Source organism: Dryobates pubescens, chromosome 17, assembly GCF_014839835.1.
Source record: "Dryobates pubescens isolate bDryPub1 chromosome 17, bDryPub1.pri, whole genome shotgun sequence".
NCBI lineage: Eukaryota > Metazoa > Chordata > Aves > Piciformes > Picidae > Dryobates > Dryobates pubescens.
Genome location: NC_071628.1, coordinates 164,795 through 183,354, shown reverse-complemented (window position 1 = coordinate 183,354; position 18,560 = coordinate 164,795). Strand labels below are relative to the sequence as shown.

General features: G+C 46.3%; 1 protein-coding gene across 3 annotated transcripts in view; it reads left to right on the top strand.

Annotated features, from left to right (window-relative positions):
* LRRK1 (leucine rich repeat kinase 1) overlaps window positions 1-18,560 on the top strand; it is an 81,081-nt gene that overhangs the window by 43,635 nt on the left and 18,886 nt on the right. For all 3 annotated transcript variants that reach the window (XM_009899893.2, XM_054169270.1, XM_054169271.1), the window contains 11 exons: window positions 1,600-1,729; window positions 2,261-2,373; window positions 3,220-3,434; window positions 5,413-5,577; window positions 7,911-8,083; window positions 10,126-10,246; window positions 10,499-10,658; window positions 11,237-11,513; window positions 14,469-14,640; window positions 16,217-16,380; window positions 17,480-17,619. In XM_009899893.2, the coding sequence (XP_009898195.2) occupies window positions 1,600-1,729; window positions 2,261-2,373; window positions 3,220-3,434; window positions 5,413-5,577; window positions 7,911-8,083; window positions 10,126-10,246; window positions 10,499-10,658; window positions 11,237-11,513; window positions 14,469-14,640; window positions 16,217-16,380; window positions 17,480-17,619 (1,830 nt within the window). The remainder of the gene's footprint in view (window positions 1-1,599; window positions 1,730-2,260; window positions 2,374-3,219; window positions 3,435-5,412; window positions 5,578-7,910; window positions 8,084-10,125; window positions 10,247-10,498; window positions 10,659-11,236; window positions 11,514-14,468; window positions 14,641-16,216; window positions 16,381-17,479; window positions 17,620-18,560) is intronic.

Genomic DNA, 18,560 nt, shown 5'->3' with positions numbered 1-18,560 from the left:
AAAAGAAAATTTGAGCTCAAGCCAGAGAAATCATAAATAACTCATGAATAAATAATTACAATTCATAAACACCTCCAGCTTGCTTCCCATGTAGTGCACTCCTTCCCACCTGGGACTCTTCAGTGAATCAAGAGTGCAGCTATTTCAGGGGTTTGCTGCTACGTGTTCCAGGAGGGACTGAATCTCTCTGTACCTAGGTGCCTGCTGAAGAGCAACAATGAAAAGCTCAAGCCCAGCAATGAGCCTGAGAGGAAATGAATGGATCCATGAATAAGCCTGCTGTTCTCCTAAAAATAATCCCAAAGATGGGTTTGTGTTTGAAAGCTCAAAGGCGGGCTGTGACACCCTGCCCACACCAGGCAGTTCTGTCACCTCTGTGAGACGCCCCCGCAGACACTGAGCCTCTAGCTTTTCTGATCACAGCTCAGGCTTGAAATGCTCTTCATATCAGAACTGAGGAATTTTCTCTGGAGAAAACGTCTTCAATTTTGTCTTCCCTACCCCCCTGTTTGTTTTGGTTTGTTTTGTTTTGGCTAGGTGTAGTTACAGTTCAACAAGTCTTCCCTGTATGGGAAGAACATCCTGGTGGCAGTGCCCCTGTCCTGTCCTTGAGGAAGGATGTGTCACACATCTCAGGGAGCAGCCATGGAGGCAGCAGATGGTGCTGGTTGTACTTTCCTAATCAGAGGCTCAGAATCTGCTTGTCCCTGTGTGGCCTGTTTTTCCTTGACTTCAGGATGCTCCTTGGTAGATACATGTGACACTCTTAAGACAACAACACAATTCATGGCAGTTTTTCATACCACTGCCCCGGGAGTAATTTGTGGAGTGAAATGATGCTCTTTGGAACCAGCTGAATTTCCCTTTGTTTGAACCTCTCCAGCAGCAGTAACTCAGCCGTGCAGTTGTTGCTATTATTGCTTGGGTTGCTCCCAAAATACGCTCACTGCTGCTCAGACATGTAGGAAGTCTGAAGTGCCCTGGGACCGTGCAGTCTAAAACTAAACAGGGGCAAATACAAGCAGTCTTTTAGAGGCAGCATAGGTTAGCAGTCTGTCAGCTGCAGTTTGGGGTTTCTTCTCTGTTGTTATTGACTTGGATCCACCACAAATTGCCCCAGGATGCATCGTGGGGGCCTGGATATACATTCTGACAGACTTCTGTTTTTTCTCAGGCAACATGGGGAAAAAACATGTTGAGAACCATTTGTGCCCTTGCTGTGGCCTTTCAATGCCAGCTGTTAGGCTGGAATAGGGGCAGTTCATGAGGTATTACCAGCTATTCAGCAGCAAGAAATATAATGCCACTCTGACGTGTAGTTGTCTTGGCAGACCTAGAGTTCTTCCCTCAGCCCGTCAGAGGTCATGGAGATGCTAACCTTCAAACACACGAATCAACTTGATGTTAAAAAACTGAGGTGTGAGCATTGATGTTTGATTGCCATCGAAGCCCATTTGCTTTTCTGCTCTTGCTCTGTGGTAGTTCCTGCCAAGTTCCTGCCTCATGTCTCGCTTACAAAGTCAGGGTAAAGGCTTCTGGATCAGAACCTTGGTGCTTGTTGTGTTTTACAGGTGCAATTTGTTTCTTGTCTCGTTGCAGGTCCTTTTTTGGAGTTTCCAGCATTTCTGAGTGATTCTCTGGAAGTCCTTTATCTGAATGACAATCAGCTGGATGCTGTCCCACAGTCCGTTTGCCTTCTGAAGGGTTTAACAGAACTTTATTTAGGAAAGTAAGTCTGTCCTGGAAAAGCTCTGCAGTATTATTTCCATGTTGTTTTAGTGACCAGTCTTCTGTGGAGCCCCACCCCAGATGTCCAGGGCTTTTGAAGTCAAAAAGCTGGAAATAGTCAGCCCCTTGTTAGCACTGTGCCCATCATTTACTTTAGATAAGGAAGGGGCTGGTCTTTTGAATTAGAGAAGATGGTCTCATGCTTTGAATGCAAGCCTGGGAATCTAGCATCCTCTGCTTCATTCTGTCTTTTTGCTGTCAGCTTCCATAGCCTTAGAGGCAGTAACTCATCATTTTTGCCTTTATTTCCTCAACTATCCAGTAAAGATGGTTATGCTCATCTGCCTCCAAGGATAACTTGAGGTTATACATCACTTTTAGGATGGAACTTACTATTAAAGTGCTGCGTAGTCTTATTAAAATGTTAATGGAAGATTTCTGCAAGGAGAGAATAGGGTAATGTGAGAGCCTGTGAGAGCAGCTACTTACACACAAAGCCTGGTTGTTGGTAGCTGGATTTGTTTTTTCACAGTAACCCTGGTATCCGAGAGCTCCCCCCAGAACTGGGACAGCTGGCTAATCTCTGGCAGCTGGATATTGAGGAACTGAGTATCAGTAACGTCCCTGCAGAGATCAGAAAAGAGGGTAAGGCTGGTCCTATGTGTTCTTTATTAAACTGCCTGAACAGGGAATGAAAATCACTTCCTTTCAGTGGTCCTGACAGGGACAGGCAGGCTGTGCCCAAGCCCTTGTGGTTAACTGGAACTGCATAGGAAGCCTCCTACACGTTTGCAAGTCAGTGCTGAGTTCGGGGTGTATGACCAGTTTAAGACGGATCCCATCTTTAAACAGTGACTTCTAAATGCGATGTTTCCCCTGCAGTGTGCACGCTGGATAAATTCTGTGGCTTGCTTCCTGAAGTGCATATTTTAGAGTATTCAGACAGTCTTTCTAAAGACTGAAGTGTTTGGGATCAGCAGCCACAGTCACATTGAAGTGGCTTTGTTGTAAGCTGCTAGGTTTCTGGATCTATTACAATACTGTCTTCTTTTGTGTGTGTGTTTTAATAAGAAAATCCTGTGGGAACAAAGTTATTAAGAATTATTCCTTCTCCAACATGCTGTTGAAGCTGAAATCTAATTTTAACTGGAAACATAAAAGCAGAAGGAAAAACTGAGTATTTTCCAATACTAAATTAGTATTTTATGTTTCCTTTGAGCTTCTGCAGCGTACGAGCCACAGCATTTGTTTCTCTTTACAGTGCTCCATTGTAGAGTCTCAGAGCAGTGACCTTTTCCTGGGGTCCCTGTCTCAGGTTTGTCCACTGGAGGTTTCTTTCTTTGTTCTCTGGTTGTCTCAGCCCACAGTGAAACTGCAGGGAAAATATTGACTCGGCTGATGTGTCTGCAGCAGTAGGCTTTGTGCAGTCCTGCTGTAGATGTGTGCATTTGTAACTGCTGCCCACAGATAGAGCCTCTCCATTCCTCCCAGGCCCTAAAACAGTGCTGGCATACTTACGGGCACAGCTGCGCAAGGCAGAGAAGTGCAAGCTCATGAAGATGATCATCGTCGGTCCTCCACGGCAGGGAAAGTCCACACTGGTTGAGATCCTGCAGACAGGCAAAGTCCCTCAGATGATGCACAGTGATGCCACCATACGTACAACGAAATGGCAGCTCCCCAAGCCAGTGGGACACAAGGCAAAGGTGAGAAACAATCAAAGCTGTTTAGTCCCGGTGAGATGTTTGAGCCCTGCAGTGTCCCTTCGGGGCTGAAATTGCCTGCCTTTTGACAACAGATTCCACTACCTGTGAGCCAGACCTCACGAGTGACATGCCTGTAGACCCATCACAATTCCTCTGCTTCCTTTCCAGTTGGCGCTAGAGGACAGTTCTGTTTGTATGCTGAAGAGAGCGCCATATGCAGACTGCCTAAAGTCTAGCCCATGTGGTCTTTGGACACTGATTCTGAGTGACTGTTTTAAATAGGCATGTCTATAGTAGATTGTCCTTTCATTTGGGACCAGAAAATGGGACATCAGTTCCTAAAGCTGGACTCCCTTGGTATCAGAACTGTCCTAGGTGGGCAAGGTGGGTGAAAGGTAGGCTGCCTGACATCTCCTATGATCCACACATGTCCAAGGCACACCTCTAACACCCAAATCTCAGGTGGCTCATTCAGGGACTGTGTCAACCCATACTGAACTCATTTAGACAGCACTGAATTAATTCACTTGTAGGTGGCCTTGTTCACCACTTGCATAGTCACACAGGGATGAAAGCATGCAGAGCCGGTCCTGAGCTCTTGTCAGAGCTGAAGGTGTGCAAACACATGGCTCCCCCTGCCCAGGTGGGAGTCATGACCACCATGCTGTTTAGGAAGGGGTGGAGGAGCCTGCTGAGTTCAGTTTTTCTACAGCCAGGAGTGCCAAGCCAGAGACAGAAAGATAAAAGACGCTGGTTCTCTAAAGACACTGGTGGGAGAAGGGAGTCGTGCATTTTGTGTTGAAGGGCAATTGAGTAACATAAAAACCTAGACACAATCGGAGACCTGGAGTGGGATCAAGATGTTGAACAGGCTTTTGTCCCTACCTCTGAGTCTCTGTCTCTCCATACCAGCACCGACAGATTAATGTCTTTTGGATGAACAAAGCAGTCCTGCTGCTAATTAGGGCTTGGTTTAAACAATATGGAAGTTCTTCCAGCTGTTTCTGGGAGACTTCAAACTGGGACCGTGCTAGGGGAGCAGAGCCCTGCTGAGGTACTTAACTCCTTGCTGAAATCTCCTGGGGTCACTTGTGGGATCAGGCAGTACTTGGCCCTGGACAAGTAAACAGAGCCCACTCAGTCTTATGTGATGCACTGGGGATGGTGGCTGGTTTTCTACTCAGTCACAGGCTTCTTTCCTCACCAGGGCCAAGTGACATAGGAACAGAGCCTCCGAGGTATGTCAGTGCTTCCTACTGCAACTGGAAGCCTGAACACTCTTCAGGCTCAGAGCTGTTGTCACTCTTAGTGCTGGTGTGGGGCTGCATGGAGGAATGGATACTGAGATACTTGAAAGAGAGTCAGAGAGGCCTGCATTTACACATTCTCTGAAAAACCAGTGAGGCTGACTTACTGTGGCTGTACTTCTAGCCCATCTCTGATGTTACACATGCACCAGAAGCCTCTGAGCAGCATGCAGAAGGTGTTTATGAAAGGCTTGAGAAGTTTCCCATCTCCTGAGCATCTATATTCTGTTTGGCTCAGTTAGGGCTGAGCTCAGTGGAAGTGATTTCAGCAGGAGGTTTCCTGTTCCCCAGAGCAGTGGCAGATAAGTAGCTTCAACGGCCAAGTTGAGCATGGCACAGACAAGGATGAAACAGTTTCTATTCCAGATGCAGTGAAATACCAGAATGAGACCCTTGTTTGTACTGGAGAATCCGCAGCATTAACTGGAGATTTACCAGCATCAAGGGCACCTCTATGGTTTTAGCAGCAAGTAATTAGTCTTGATTTCCTGTGGGGAAGTGGTAGACATGCTTAACAATTGCTTGTTGATTTGTCTTTCCTGGAGGCACAATTAGGACATTGAAACCCTTCTTGTGTCATACATTATGGAGGCATAGGTTTATACTTCAGCTATTATTTCCCTGTGATTTACTGCAACGTTTGATTTGAACACTTCTCTTTGTCTAAGTAGGTTGATTCAGTGGAGTTCAATGTCTGGGATATTGGAGGCCCAGCGAGCATGTCTACAGTCAATCAGTGTTTCTTCACAGACAAAGCATTGTACATCGTGGTATGGAACTTGGCACTGGGGGAAGAAGCTGTGGCAAACTTACAGTTCTGGCTGCTGAACATCGAGGTAAGAAGTCACCGGTGGACTCTGGGGTGCCTCACTAATCACATAGTAGCTCGGCACACAGATATGTGGTGTTACAGATTCCTTTTCTGGCCTGCTTTTAAAACCTCCACCAGCCATGAATTTTGCACAGCTTTTGGAATTAATTTTCCAGGCCGCTGTAGGCATATCATTATATTTAATGGATTAAATTTATCATTTGCTTTGTTCTCCCTCACACACATCAGAGAGTGAGACAAAAGCTGATTTATAAACCCTTGCAAAGTAAGGCTGAGCATAAACTTATTTTGGAGTTAGTGTTTGACCACACTGTGCTCCAAGCGGGGTCTGAAGCATTTTCTTTCTTGTGTCAGTTGGGCACACGTTAGTGTGGGGGTTATATTGTAACACTTCAGAGTCAGGCAAGCTTGAGAGTGTCTCTCAGCTTCAACGAATGCAGTGGTGTTGGCTGTTTTATATTACCATCTTAACGTTTTTTGGGGGTCTTAAATCTTGCTTATTTGATAGGGCCTTGGAGTGAAGTGGGGGTCAGTGTTTTCTCCCTAGTATCAGATGATTGGCTGAGAGGAGATGGCCTGAAATTGTGCCAGGGGAGGTTTAGATTGGATATCAGGAAAAAATTCTTTCCTGCAAGAGTGATCAGGCGTTGGAGCAGGTAGCCCAGGGAAGTGGTGGAGTCACTGTCCCCAAAGGTATTCAAGAAATGTGTGGACATGGCTCTAAGGGACATGGCATGTGGGAACATGGCTTAATGGCCATGGTGGTGTTAGATTGAGGGTTGCACTCAATGATCTTAGAGAGCTTTTTCAACCAAAACAGTCTGTCGTTCTATGATACGTATGTTAACATGATACACGCAAAAATGAGTCCTGAGTTAGTGCCTCTCAAAAGAAGAAACATCTCAACATTACAGAAACAGCTTAATGGTCAGCAGCAATCAAAAACCCAAGGCAGGGAACAAAGCTGAGAGCATAATTACCATGTTTCAAAAGGTCTGATGTGCCTGAGTCCTTAACATATCCCAGCAAGCACATAGTAGCTTAGAAAAGATACAGAGAAAGATGAACACAGTGGTTAAAAGGATGAAAAAAAGACTCTCAGTGCACAGCAATTAAATAATTAGATCTCTTCAGCTTAGAAATAGGCAAATGGGGAGGAGTGTTGCATTTAGACTTAGCAGGCTAAGGAGAAAACCACAATGGAGTCTTTGTTCCTGATCATTTACAATGGAGGAGTTAGGCGAGATCAAATGAAATCAGGTAGTGATAGCTTTGAAACAAACAACAGCAAGCATCCTGAAGCCAGCAAATAGCTAACCTGTGGAATTTTTTGGGATTGCAATGTGCTGTGGGTGTCAGAAGTTGAAAAGGCAGACTGAGAGAATAAAAATCCATCACGTGCTATTGATTCAGAGATACTGTCTCATGCTCAGGAAACTGGTGAGCTGCAGGCTGCTGGATACTGGCAGAACACACCGGGGAAGATCTGTACATGCTTGCCCTGTGCTTGTACTCTTTGTAGAGCCTTGGGCCAGTTTGGGCCCCTTGGGCCCATCACTACTGTTTCTGCACCAGGGTCGACTTTGGTGTCATTGAGGTGAGATTTCAGTAGGTGTCAGAAGAGAGAAATGCAAATAAGCAGATATTTCTGCATCAGAATATTCTTCTCTGGTCAAAGTCAGGCTGATCCTTGCTTAAGCCTGTGCAATCCCACTGTATTTGGCAGTGTATTCCCTGAAATCTGGATGCAATCCAGTGCTGTAATAGAAACATGGAAAGGCTGGAAGAAACCACAAGATCATCTAATCCATTCCTTTCACTGGCTCAGGATTCAGTAGATTCAGGTTTTCCTAGCAGTTTATCTCACCTCTCCCTCCATGCACCTCCAGTGAAAAAGTTTGTGTAACTTCCCCAGGTATCCATTCCAGTGTGTAACCAGCCTTTCTCAGCATATCAGTGTTAGATCTTCTGGCTGCAGGTGAAGCTAACCTATTTTCCTTTGTTCCCATCATTTAGCTGGCTTGTAGCAACTTAACACCACATGGCAGCTCCCTTTACGTTAAGCCCTGATGCAATAAACCCAAACCGATAGTTTCCTGCTCTGCAGTAGTGGCAGATGATTAAAGCCATGTTCTGCAGAACTTCTGTAATGCCCAGAGCACTTGTTGCTGTCGTCACGCTGCCACCACAGGTTGCTTCTGTTTTGATATATATACATATATATATTCCGATTTATGTGTGTGTGCCATTACCTCCTCTCAAATATTCTCATGTATGCTCACTGAATGTACAGTGATTTAACCTGGATGAGATCACTGTCAGTGTTTTCTCTTGCAGGCCAAGGCTCCAAATTCAGTGGTGTTAGTGGTAGGAACACACCTTGATTTAATTGAAACTAAATTCCGCGTCGAGAGGATAGCCACGCTGAGGGCGTACGTCTTGGCTCTCTGCCGCTCTCCCTCTGGATCCAGAGCAACTGGCTTCCCAGATATCACATTCAAGCACCTGCAGTAAGTACTTGTACCTTTGTGAAGCTCAGTCACTCTATTTTATGTCACTTTAAATACTTTTGTCATGCTGGATCTCCTTGGCAACAAAACAGATTTAGAGACTCGCCAGCATTCCGTCTATTTTTGACAGAGATAATGGGGTAGAATCAGAGGGAAGTTCAGTGGCGCTCAGGGGCCTGATCGTGGGTCTGGGAGCTGGAACCTCCAAAGTCATGACCTTGGCCAGCCTGTTTTAGTGCTCTTGCTCCATTCAGGTTTCTCACCATTAAATGGTAATACAGTTCATTAGTCAGAAGGAGAGAAGGTTTGTTAACTAATGCTGTGAAACTCAAGAATGTGACTGTTACAGGATGGGTGCTGCAGGGTTTGTTGAGGGGAGGTTGTGTGGGAACCTCTTGCCACCTGACCTGAGAATACAGCTCCCTGCCTTCAGCTGATGAAGTTTTGCCCTTGGGGAGAGGAGGCTTCTGTAGCTGGGTCTGTCAGCCCTGCTTCTTTCCCAGCCACAGAAGGGGAGCGTGGATGCAGCAGGCTGACACCAAACAGTGTGAAATCATCAGTGCCTGGGGCAAGAGCAGGTGGTAGCTGGCAAGTAAAGAAGGCCACTGCAGTGTCCTCCTTTGTTGCATCTGCTGCCTGGCAGAGCATTCAGGAGACCTCCCACGCTCTGTTCTGCAGACACAAGTGCTGCGTCGGGCATCCAGCCTGGCTCCTTCCCATTGGGAGGAATCCCAGAGATCCAAGTGTAAGGCACAGGGACTCACACTGAGAGATAAAGCTTTGTGCTTCCGTCTCCCGAAACCTCTTTTCTCATCACCACAGAGCATCCTAACATGATCCCAATCATTCTTTCTCAAGGGGACTTACTTTTACCCTGCCATACGTCCCTCATGTTCCCTTTACCTTCCTGTTCCCCTGCATTTCCTCCCAGTTGGAGCTGAGCTCCTCTTTACAGGGTCCCAGGCAGTTAGGGGAGTGCGAGGAGTGCGCGTTGTGAAAGTCTTGGGTATCTTGAGACCAGAGTGCTTTCATCAGGGTCATTCTTCAGCATCCCAGTGAGTGCACACTTCTCAGTGCCACTGATGGCTGAGGTTTGAGAGGGCCTGTTTTGACAGGGTAAGGGGTGGTGGTTTTACATTAAAAGGGGGAGATTTAGTCTAGAGTGAAGGAAGAAATTTTTTGTACAAAGGATGGTGGCACACCACCTCACACTGCTTGGAGATGTGGGAGCTGCCCCATCCCTGAAACCATTCCAGGTCAGGTGGTTTGGGGCTCTGAACAACCTGCTCTAGTTGCCAATGTCCCTGCTGACTGCAGTGGGGCTGGACTGGATGACATTTAAAAGTCCCTTCCAACCCAAACCACTCCAGTGCTATGCTGAAGCACACTGCTTTAGAAAAGGAGCCACAGGAACATGTGTAGGATCAGTCGGAAAGAAGCTTTGATGGGTAAAGTGGAAGAGAACTGTTCTTATCCAGCCTACAAAAAGGCCAAAAATAGTAGGAGCTGGGGAGAGAAGGTTTTTAGCTGTTAAAAAAATGATGAAGGCCAGCATGTAGGATCTAAGCGTCAGTTCCCCGATCACAGGATCTAGCTGAGCCAGAATGAGGGTAGGAAAAGGTGTGTGGTAGTCATCATCATGCCTCTTTGATCTGAGGCAAGGAAAACTGGACTGGTCTTCAGTGACTGCCAACGCCACAGTGCTTTCCTCCTTCCTGCAGTGCCTTCCAGGATGTGTGCATCCCACCAAAGGCAAAAAGGGTGATGGCTTTGGTGCCAGAAGAGTCCCCAGAGGTCACAGCACATAGGGGACAGGGAGCAGTGCGCAGCAAATGAAGCAGGCAGAGCAGGGCTTGCCCGAACAGATCTTTTCCAGGCCCCTCTGGATTTTCTTCCAAAGCTAAAAATGCTCACTGAGAGCCTTCCTCCCATTCATCTGATGCAGGAAATCTTTAAAGTCACTATAAGAGAAAGGAAGCCTGGAAAGGAAGCCAGTGTGCTGATAAGGTTTGATAATCTTCACCCTTGCATGACTTTTGCAGTGAGCTCTCATGTAAGACGCTGGAGGGCCTGGATGGACTCCGGCAGCTGATTTTCCACGTCACCTGCAACATGAAGGATGTCGGCAGCTCAATTTGCTCACAGAGACTTGCAGGCAGATTGGTGAGATCTGTGCTCCTAGTGGTGTTGCTTTCCAAAGTGGGGCTTTGGGGGGCTGGGGTTTGGGCTGGGAGGTGAACTGTAGGAGCTGCCGTTGGTGCAGGAGGCACGTGAAGGATCTAAGATGACTCTGACTTTGGGGAAAGCACCACTATATGAACCCTGTAAAGGGAAGATGACATGACGGGTTCCTCTCCTGCTGAGGTTTGCTGTCTGGTACTAAAATCCTGCTCCTTTTTCTGGTGTGACTTACAGATACCAAGAAGTTACCTTAGTCTTCAAGAAGCTGTCCTTGCCGAGCAGCATAGAAGAAGTCAGAATGATGATGTACAATATTTAACAGACAGACAAATAGAAGTGATGATTGAGCAGACACCAGGAAATGATATCAAAGACTATGAAGACTTGCAAACTGGTAGGTCAAAGCAGACCAGTAGTTTCATGGAGCCCAGTGTGTGTGTAGGCAGGAAAAAAACCCCACCAGATAATTGCCATGTGAAAAACCAGTTACAGAGTGCTTTACACCTGTGGAGAGGTCACTTCAGTCCTCGAGGAGAGGACTGGGAAGGTTCTAGGCTGGCTTGAGGCTACTAATTTTTAATCTATTTATTTTTAAGAAAGGAAGCCTTGTCTGATTTTATTTCTGCTCTGTATAGAATGAGAGCTGCCATAGTTTCAAGATAGATTTTTCTTTAGGGCCCCAGTCCTGCGGCCTTTGCTTTGTAGGAGTCAGGGAGAGCCTTTTGCCATGGGGATGGCAGGGGGTAATGGTGGGGTGGTGTTATGGAGGACAGGAATACTAATTGTAAAGCTGCTGTGGGTTTTACAAGAGCCAGATAGCAGCACTCCTCATGTAAATGTTACTCTCTTGGCTTGGCTGTGTGCTGGCTCTGTGGTGTGCATAAAACTGCAGAGGCTGCCTCATAATCTTGTTCATCTGCGCTGCGGTTTCCTGGTGCTGCTCCGTTGCTGATCTCCAGTCTCCTTCTGCAGCCATTAATTTTCTGATCGAAACGGGTACGCTGCTGCACTTCCCAGACACCAGCCATGGCCTGAGGAACCTCTACTTCCTCGACCCCGTCTGGCTCTCAGAATGCCTGCAGAGGATTTTCAACATCAAGAGCTCCAAGTCTGTAGCTAAGAATGGAGTCATCAGGGCAGAGGATCTCAGGATGCTGCTAGTTGGGACAGGCTTCACTGAGCAAACCGAAGAGCAGTACTTCCAGTTCCTGGCCAAGTTTGAAATTGCACTGCCTGTGGCAAATAACAGGTATGTTGATAATTAGAGGGGCTTAGCCAGGCTGGAAAGAAATAGCCATTCAATTAGTGGATATTAACAAGCTTTGCCACTATAAGCAGTTGTCTTGACAAGGATCTTGCTGTGAGAAAATATTTGCGTGTGTTAAGCAGTGTAATGGAAGGCGTCTGTTGGGGCTGTGTTTCCTGGCATCAGCATCATTTGCTCCAAACAAGCTAGGCTGAAAACTTTCCAGAGCAGGTCTTTGTCCACCTAGCACATTGAGGCTGGTGACAGGCTCAGGCACCAGCATGGAGGGACAGTGACACCCCCGGGGATGTGGCGATGAGCTGCAGGCACTCAGCCGGCGCAGCTGCATCTGAGAGAGGATGTGAGGCTCATGGCTGCAGCGCCTGAATTATGGGTGGGCTGGAGCCCTCTGTTCCCAGTGAAAGATCCTCACTTTGGTGTATGGCAGAAAACTTTGGGTAATCAATACTTGTCAGGTCTGAAAGTAGCAGTATTTTCTTTCTTGTGAGATGGGGGAAGTGCAGCCTCAGTAGCAATGTGATTTCTTCCTTTCAGCCTCAATAGGTGTTGATCAATAGTTTTCCTAGAAAAGGTCTAGGAAACCTCACTCTCTTCAAATGTTAATGAGTCCTCCTCCCCTCTGCCCCCCCCCCCTTCCCCCCTTCCCCCCCCCCGCCCCCATCTCTTTTCCTCTGGGCAGCGTTCCCTTCTGTTTTTCTCTCTCCCATCTGCTCAGCGACAGGCTGTTGTTGCCTTCACGGTGAAACCGTAGTTGGATGGCACTTCGGAGGTGGCATTTGCATTTCACTTCCTTGCCGTTGCAGGACAGCAGAGCTGCATTACCCTGAGCCTCTGGAGAGCTCTGAATGCCAGCACAAGTGCAGCATTCTCTGGGCTGTCATTGTGGCTGTCACTTACCCGGGCCCGGATGCCAACAAATTTTCTCAGGCTTAGCACAGATAAAGCAGCAATGCTTCTGATTAGTCCAAAATGCCTTTTGGACTCCTTGTCACTATCTGCCACTTTTCTCCAAGGCAATTACATTGTCTGTGCCTGGGGAACAAGGAAACTGCTTTTTCATGGCCTGGCCAGTCTTTTTCAGAGTGATCCAAGCCACGTTAACAGAATATTCTTCCCACTGACGGACTGTAGCTATAGCAGGTTGGGTTAATTTAATGTCCCAGCCAGACACAGAGCAGCTATTTGTTACTGTGCTTATGCAATTATTGTCTAGATTGCCAGATAGGGTTTCTGTGCAGTCAGTAGAGAAAGCAGCTGCCAGTTTCTGTTCTGAAAGGATAGATGGGGGCATGTTTCACATATTTTCAAAATTTGCATTGGCTGTTGTTCAAGAGCATAGAATCACCATCTGTATTATAATCCACTATAGGGCTGTGGCCCAGAAGGGCCTCACTGGCCTTCTTGTACTCCCAGACCCGTTCTTGGATGTACTGAGGGAAGTTTATGGGCTGTCACGTGATGCCGCCACTACCTTTATAGAGAAGAACTTTGGGTTTGATGCACTCCACTTTTCTGCCTAAGGTGCATGTGTCAGGGTTGACCATATGACCATTCTTATTGTAATTTATAAGTGAAGAGGAACTTTGATTGGTTTTACATTGCAAAGATGTTTCATGGAACACATAATTCGATCCTATAAAATGTCATCAGATGTGACATATGGAGAGAGCTGTTGTCTCGTGATGGCTGTCTTTCCTGAGCTGATACTTCAGCTTTTGCAGAATAATACAGCTGCTAGAGAGAAAGTGCAGCAGGCTTAGAGCCCTGGATTTGGACCCAGAGTTAGCTGTGGGTCTAGGCCTTGCCACTGTTATCTGGGTCAAGTCCCTTGGCTATTTGCCTCACTGCTGTCCTTGTACCTGTCAGTGATGAGCCCCAGATGCTGACACTCAGGCTCAGCCCTGATAAAGCAGCAGTGTTTCTGCTTATAGGCAAGTCAGATTTTGGATCCTGTGGGCAACTTAGAATGCATTTGGTAAAGAATTGCTGACAGTTATTGGCAGACACCACAAGCCATAAGCTCGTTGTTTTCAAGATAGTTCCCATCTTTCCAAAGGTTTTGCCTTCCCAAACACTAATGATCAGGACAAATGAATATTCTGTGCTCCCTGGGAGATCTGAAAATAATTTGGAAGCTTTGTGGGCCTCTACACCAGGGTAGCTCTGTTACTTCTGACTCATCAGACTCAGATAGCACTAAGCCTCCTCCACACTTGGGCAAAGAACCTAATGACCTGATTGCAGGAGGAGACTGAGCAAGACAAGTGATACTTCTGCTGGCATCAGTCTGGCAAAGCGAGCTTTGTTCCTGGGAGTTTGTCAGGGACACGGCAGGGAGTCCATCAGCTGCGGTATGGTGCAGTAGGAGCCCTGTCATGTTGGCCCATAAGATGCTCTCATTCTGGGACTGGGATGAGAGCCAGATAATCCAGTCCCTGCAGCCTGTAGCTGCCTCACTGCCACCTCCCACAACACCTCCTCTCCCCAACTTCTGGGCTTACTGGAGCTGAGCTTCTGTAGGTTGTATATTTGCATTTATCTTCTGTTCCACAGCTGGAATTCTCTGCTTACTACTAGGGCAGGATAGTAAAGATACCAAACATGAGTCCCAATGTCACAGCTGTTGTAATGACTCTTGTATTTTAATGCATTTAATTTGTGATTACACAAATGTCCTGGTCATTACATGAATTTCAGCCCTGTTCAGCAGCCCTGGCTGAATTATGTCATGTCTGTTTTGCCTCCACTTGCTTCCATAGTGTAAATGAGTTTCCCCATGCATTGCTGCAGCCCTTTAGTCTAAAAGCTTTTTTATATGCAGTAGGCTGTGCCATTAAAATCTTTTTGGAGACTGAATCGCCTTATTATCCAGTAACAATGTACTCACTGTTACAAGCTGTAGCTAAAATTTGAGCTGTTGAACTTCATGTCTTTCAGCTACCTCCTCCCTCATCTGCTTCCTACCAAGCCAGCATTAGATATTCACGGACTCTGCCACCAAACCTCCAACACAGTCCAGAGGGTCTTCAAGATGAGTTTTGTCCCAGTTGGCTTTTGGCAAAGATTCATTGCCCGAATGCTAATTAGCCTGGCAGAGATGGACCTCCAGGTAGGTGACTGTATCTCTCTGCAAGAAGACGACAGCTAAAAGTTGTTACTCACTCTGAGTGTACGTGGGTGTCTCTTCACATTGTTTGCTTCAGTCACAGACTTCAATAACATTATTGGAGTAAACAGGGTAAGATGAGACTCTGCAATCGAAATCTGATTCTGTTTTCACAGTAGGTGTCATTTAGAACAACAAGTTGGCACTGGGGAAGACATCCTGTGTTCTCCACAGCCTCTTTATAACACTGGGCCAGGCTCTGCTCATGTCATTTGCCAGTGGGGATCTGGAATAGCTCCACCAAAGCCAAGCTATCTGAATCTGCATGGCTTTAAATGAGAAGAAAATTACAGGACTGCTGCCTTAATGGGATAATGAGTGCAAGCAGGCACCCTATTAATGCCAGTGGTATGCATCTCATTAAAGCAGTGTTCGTAAGGCTTGGAAAGCAAAGTGAATTTTGGTGGCGTTACAGACCTGGCTTTGTGGCAGCTTGTATCTGAAAACATAGTCCTGCTGGAAACCCTAACAAATACCTGCCAAGTATTTTTAGTACTACTGTGGTATCTTCTTAACAGCTATCCATTTAAACTGTGCTCTCTCACTGAGGTACAGAACATGGAAAACGTGATACCAGGTCCTCTGTGTTCCAGGCTTCTCAAACCATGGAATAACTTGAACTGTTTCAATGGGCTGTCTTGGCAACCCCTTGCTTACATCCTCATGGGCACTATATAACCCTAGAGGACTTCTGCTAGGACTTCATCCAGTCCTCATTGAAGGGAATGGAAAGGATGCCAGAATCAGACCTGTCTGCAGACAAATAAGCATCAGAGCAGTGACTGCAGTGGAGTTCTGCAGATTAAGTCTTCCGCTTTAAAACAAAAATACATTTTGCTCTAAGTGCTGGTTTGAAGCATCTTGGAGAAAAGCCATCTTCCTCCCACTGAAACAGGTGGAGAAGTTAACTCTCTACACTGAGGGCAAACTTAATCATTCACTAGAACATTCAGCTCTTCTTTAGGTTTATAAGATTTGGCAAATGCAGAATTCATCTAACAAATGTCACAGTCACAGAATTAACTTTGTTCACTGATCTGAAATTGTTCCTTTTTGACTGGCGTGCAAGATGTTTCCATTGCTGCAAACCCAGCTTCTGCTGTCTGTATTTTCATTCCATTGCAAATTTCTGAGTACAGCTCTCTCTTGAGTGGGAAAAGACATCGCAGGATGCCACCATGGTGATGATTGGAAGGGGCCTCTGGAGATCATCCAGTCCAACCCCCTGCTAAAGCAGGGTCACCCACAGCACAGGATCACAACGTCCAAGTGTGTTTAGAATCTCTCCAGAGAAGGAGACTCCACAACCTCTCTGGGCAGCCTGCTCCAGGGCTCCAGCACCCTCAAAGTAAAGAAGTTTTCCCTTGTGCTTAGGTGGAACTCCCTGTGTTCCAGTTTGTGCCTGTTGTCCTTGTATGATAGCACCCATGAAGGCCAAAACGTTACCTTATTGCTCAGGCAAATCTTTATGAGACATTCCAATAATGTAATGATTTTCATGGTTCTCTGCTTGTTTCAGCTCTTTGAGAACAAGAAGAATGCCAAGACGAGAGGCAAAAAGGTGACCATCTACAGCTTCACAGGCAGCCAAAGGAACCGCTGCAGCACCTTCCGAGTCAAAAGGACTCACACTGTTTACTGGCAGGAAGGTCTGTTCGTTACCTTTGATGGAGGCTATCTTAGGTAATTTGGGTTCATGATACAGTATGTGTGACAGGGGACTGACTGAGTGTGTGCAACACAGCAGCTGAGTGAAGATGAATGGGCCTGACTTGCACTGTGTGCTCACTCTCCAGGAGAAGAGGAGGCTCTTCTAATAGACATAATTCATCTGGTAACAACTGGTGACAAAAATGATGAATCACTGATTGTTTGGCAGCTCTGAATATATCAAACTTATGTGTTATTGCAGCCACATTTCAGAGAATCTTGAAAACAGAAAATGATATTCAGAGCAGAACTCTTTGCCAGTGTAAAAATCATGCGTTCTCACATGCAAAGGTTTCCTTACATCAGTCAGTTTTCCATTAAAAGCTCACCACTGTGTGGCAGCAATCCAGATCAGTGGAGGTGGTTTTGTGCTGTCAGACTGTGTGTGACAGGGACTGTGGACAACTGGTTTAAGCTGGCCAAGGCAGAGTGTCTGCTGGCTTGGAGCCTGGACAAAACCAGCTGTCCATGTTTGTGAAAGAACATTTGAGAGCAGGCAGCCACTTAAGACTTTCATCTTTGTAGTATCTGCAGAAGCATTTAGTCTTGCAGTCCTTGGCAGGATAGGGAGGAACCATTGGTGCTGTTGCATGGTTGGAGACTAGAAAGGCACAGTGACCTTCCTGAGTTCATCCAAGCAAAACTTGGATCCAGGTATTGCAGGAATCCTGAAATCTGGACCACTATGATGGTCATGCTCTTTCCTCCCCATGCCCTTCAGGGAGGTACAGAACTCAGCTCTTCTTATGAAAGCTTTTTTTTTAGGGAATTGCAGGAAGGGCATTTCTGTCAAAATCTCCATTGTCACTTAGGCCAAAATATGCTCTGAGTCTCATCTGCTGTAGCATTTACCCATCGTGAGCAACCAACCTCTGTGCAAGGTTTCTCTTCTGAAAGTCATTTGCATAAGAGACTGAACTGAAAATCATCCTCAAAGCTAGGTTGCTTTTTATTTTGATTACTTAGGCACTATCTGTTATTAAGTAGCTCGGGTTTCCTGTGAGAAGGAAGAATTGTTGACATTGATACTTCACAGAAGCTTCACACAGTTGTCCTTTGGCTTCCTCAACAGTGTCGAGTCTTCTGATGTGAACTGGAAAAAGAAAAAAAGTGGGGGAATTAAAATAATTTGCCAGTCAGAAGTGAGAGACTTTTCAGCAATGGCATTCATCACAGATCATGTCAACTCTTTGATAGACCAGTGGTTTCCTGGTAAGAGAACTCCTGCTTTCTGTGCAATATTATGCTTTTTTAACAGAAGGTTCTTTGACTGAGCTCTCCAGGTGCACAACATGGTGTGTGAATTGAAGTCCTCTCAGGCTCTGACAGTCTCAAGCCAATAAGGTTTCAGGAAATCTGGTAACCTGCAGGCAGATCAAGATTATTTGCCAGCACACCTTGGTCTAGAAGTTGTGTCAGTCACTGCAAGCACAGGTGAAACGTCACTGTTCAAGCGGCCTCCTTCCGCAGGCGTTCAGGAGACTCTTCAGCACTTATAGCAGGGATAGGATTTGGCCCAAACTACTTGGCACTGTCCCTTGACAGCAGAACTCATTCTGGCATCAGCTGGGATCAGCACTTGCCCACAGTTTCTAACAGCCTATAATTTATAAAAGCAAGATGTGAGAGGTATGAGTGAATGTGATACCAAGGACTCTGTGCCAAGGTAACTTCCTTGACTCCAGCAGTTGTTTTTCCTCTGATCAGCCCAGATCCTGCTGTTATCCAGCGGGGCCTTTGCAACCCCAATACACTTTGTTTCAAACCAAAACAAAATCTGAAGTGTTCTTTGTGGTCCCACACTGGCTAGCAAGCAGTGCCAAGATCTCTTAATTGGAGGCTTTCTGGAGGAAATGGTTGTGCACTCACACATTCATCCTCTGCATGTTAGATTTGCCTTTGGATTAAAATAATAATAAGGTTAATCACTGAAGCTTCAGCAGAGTCATGACTTCAAAGGCTGCAGCCTACTTGTTGGTGTTTAATGGAGCCTGTCACCAAAAATCCCTTTGTAGTCAGTGGGAGAGGTGTGAACCTCCCAAAGGTTTGGTCTCCATAGAATCCACGTTTCACCCAGAGGGGCTGAAAACCTTGCCTGTGAGAGAGAACGTTTCCTTTCTTGGGTGCTGCAGGCGAGTGCTTACTCCTAGCCT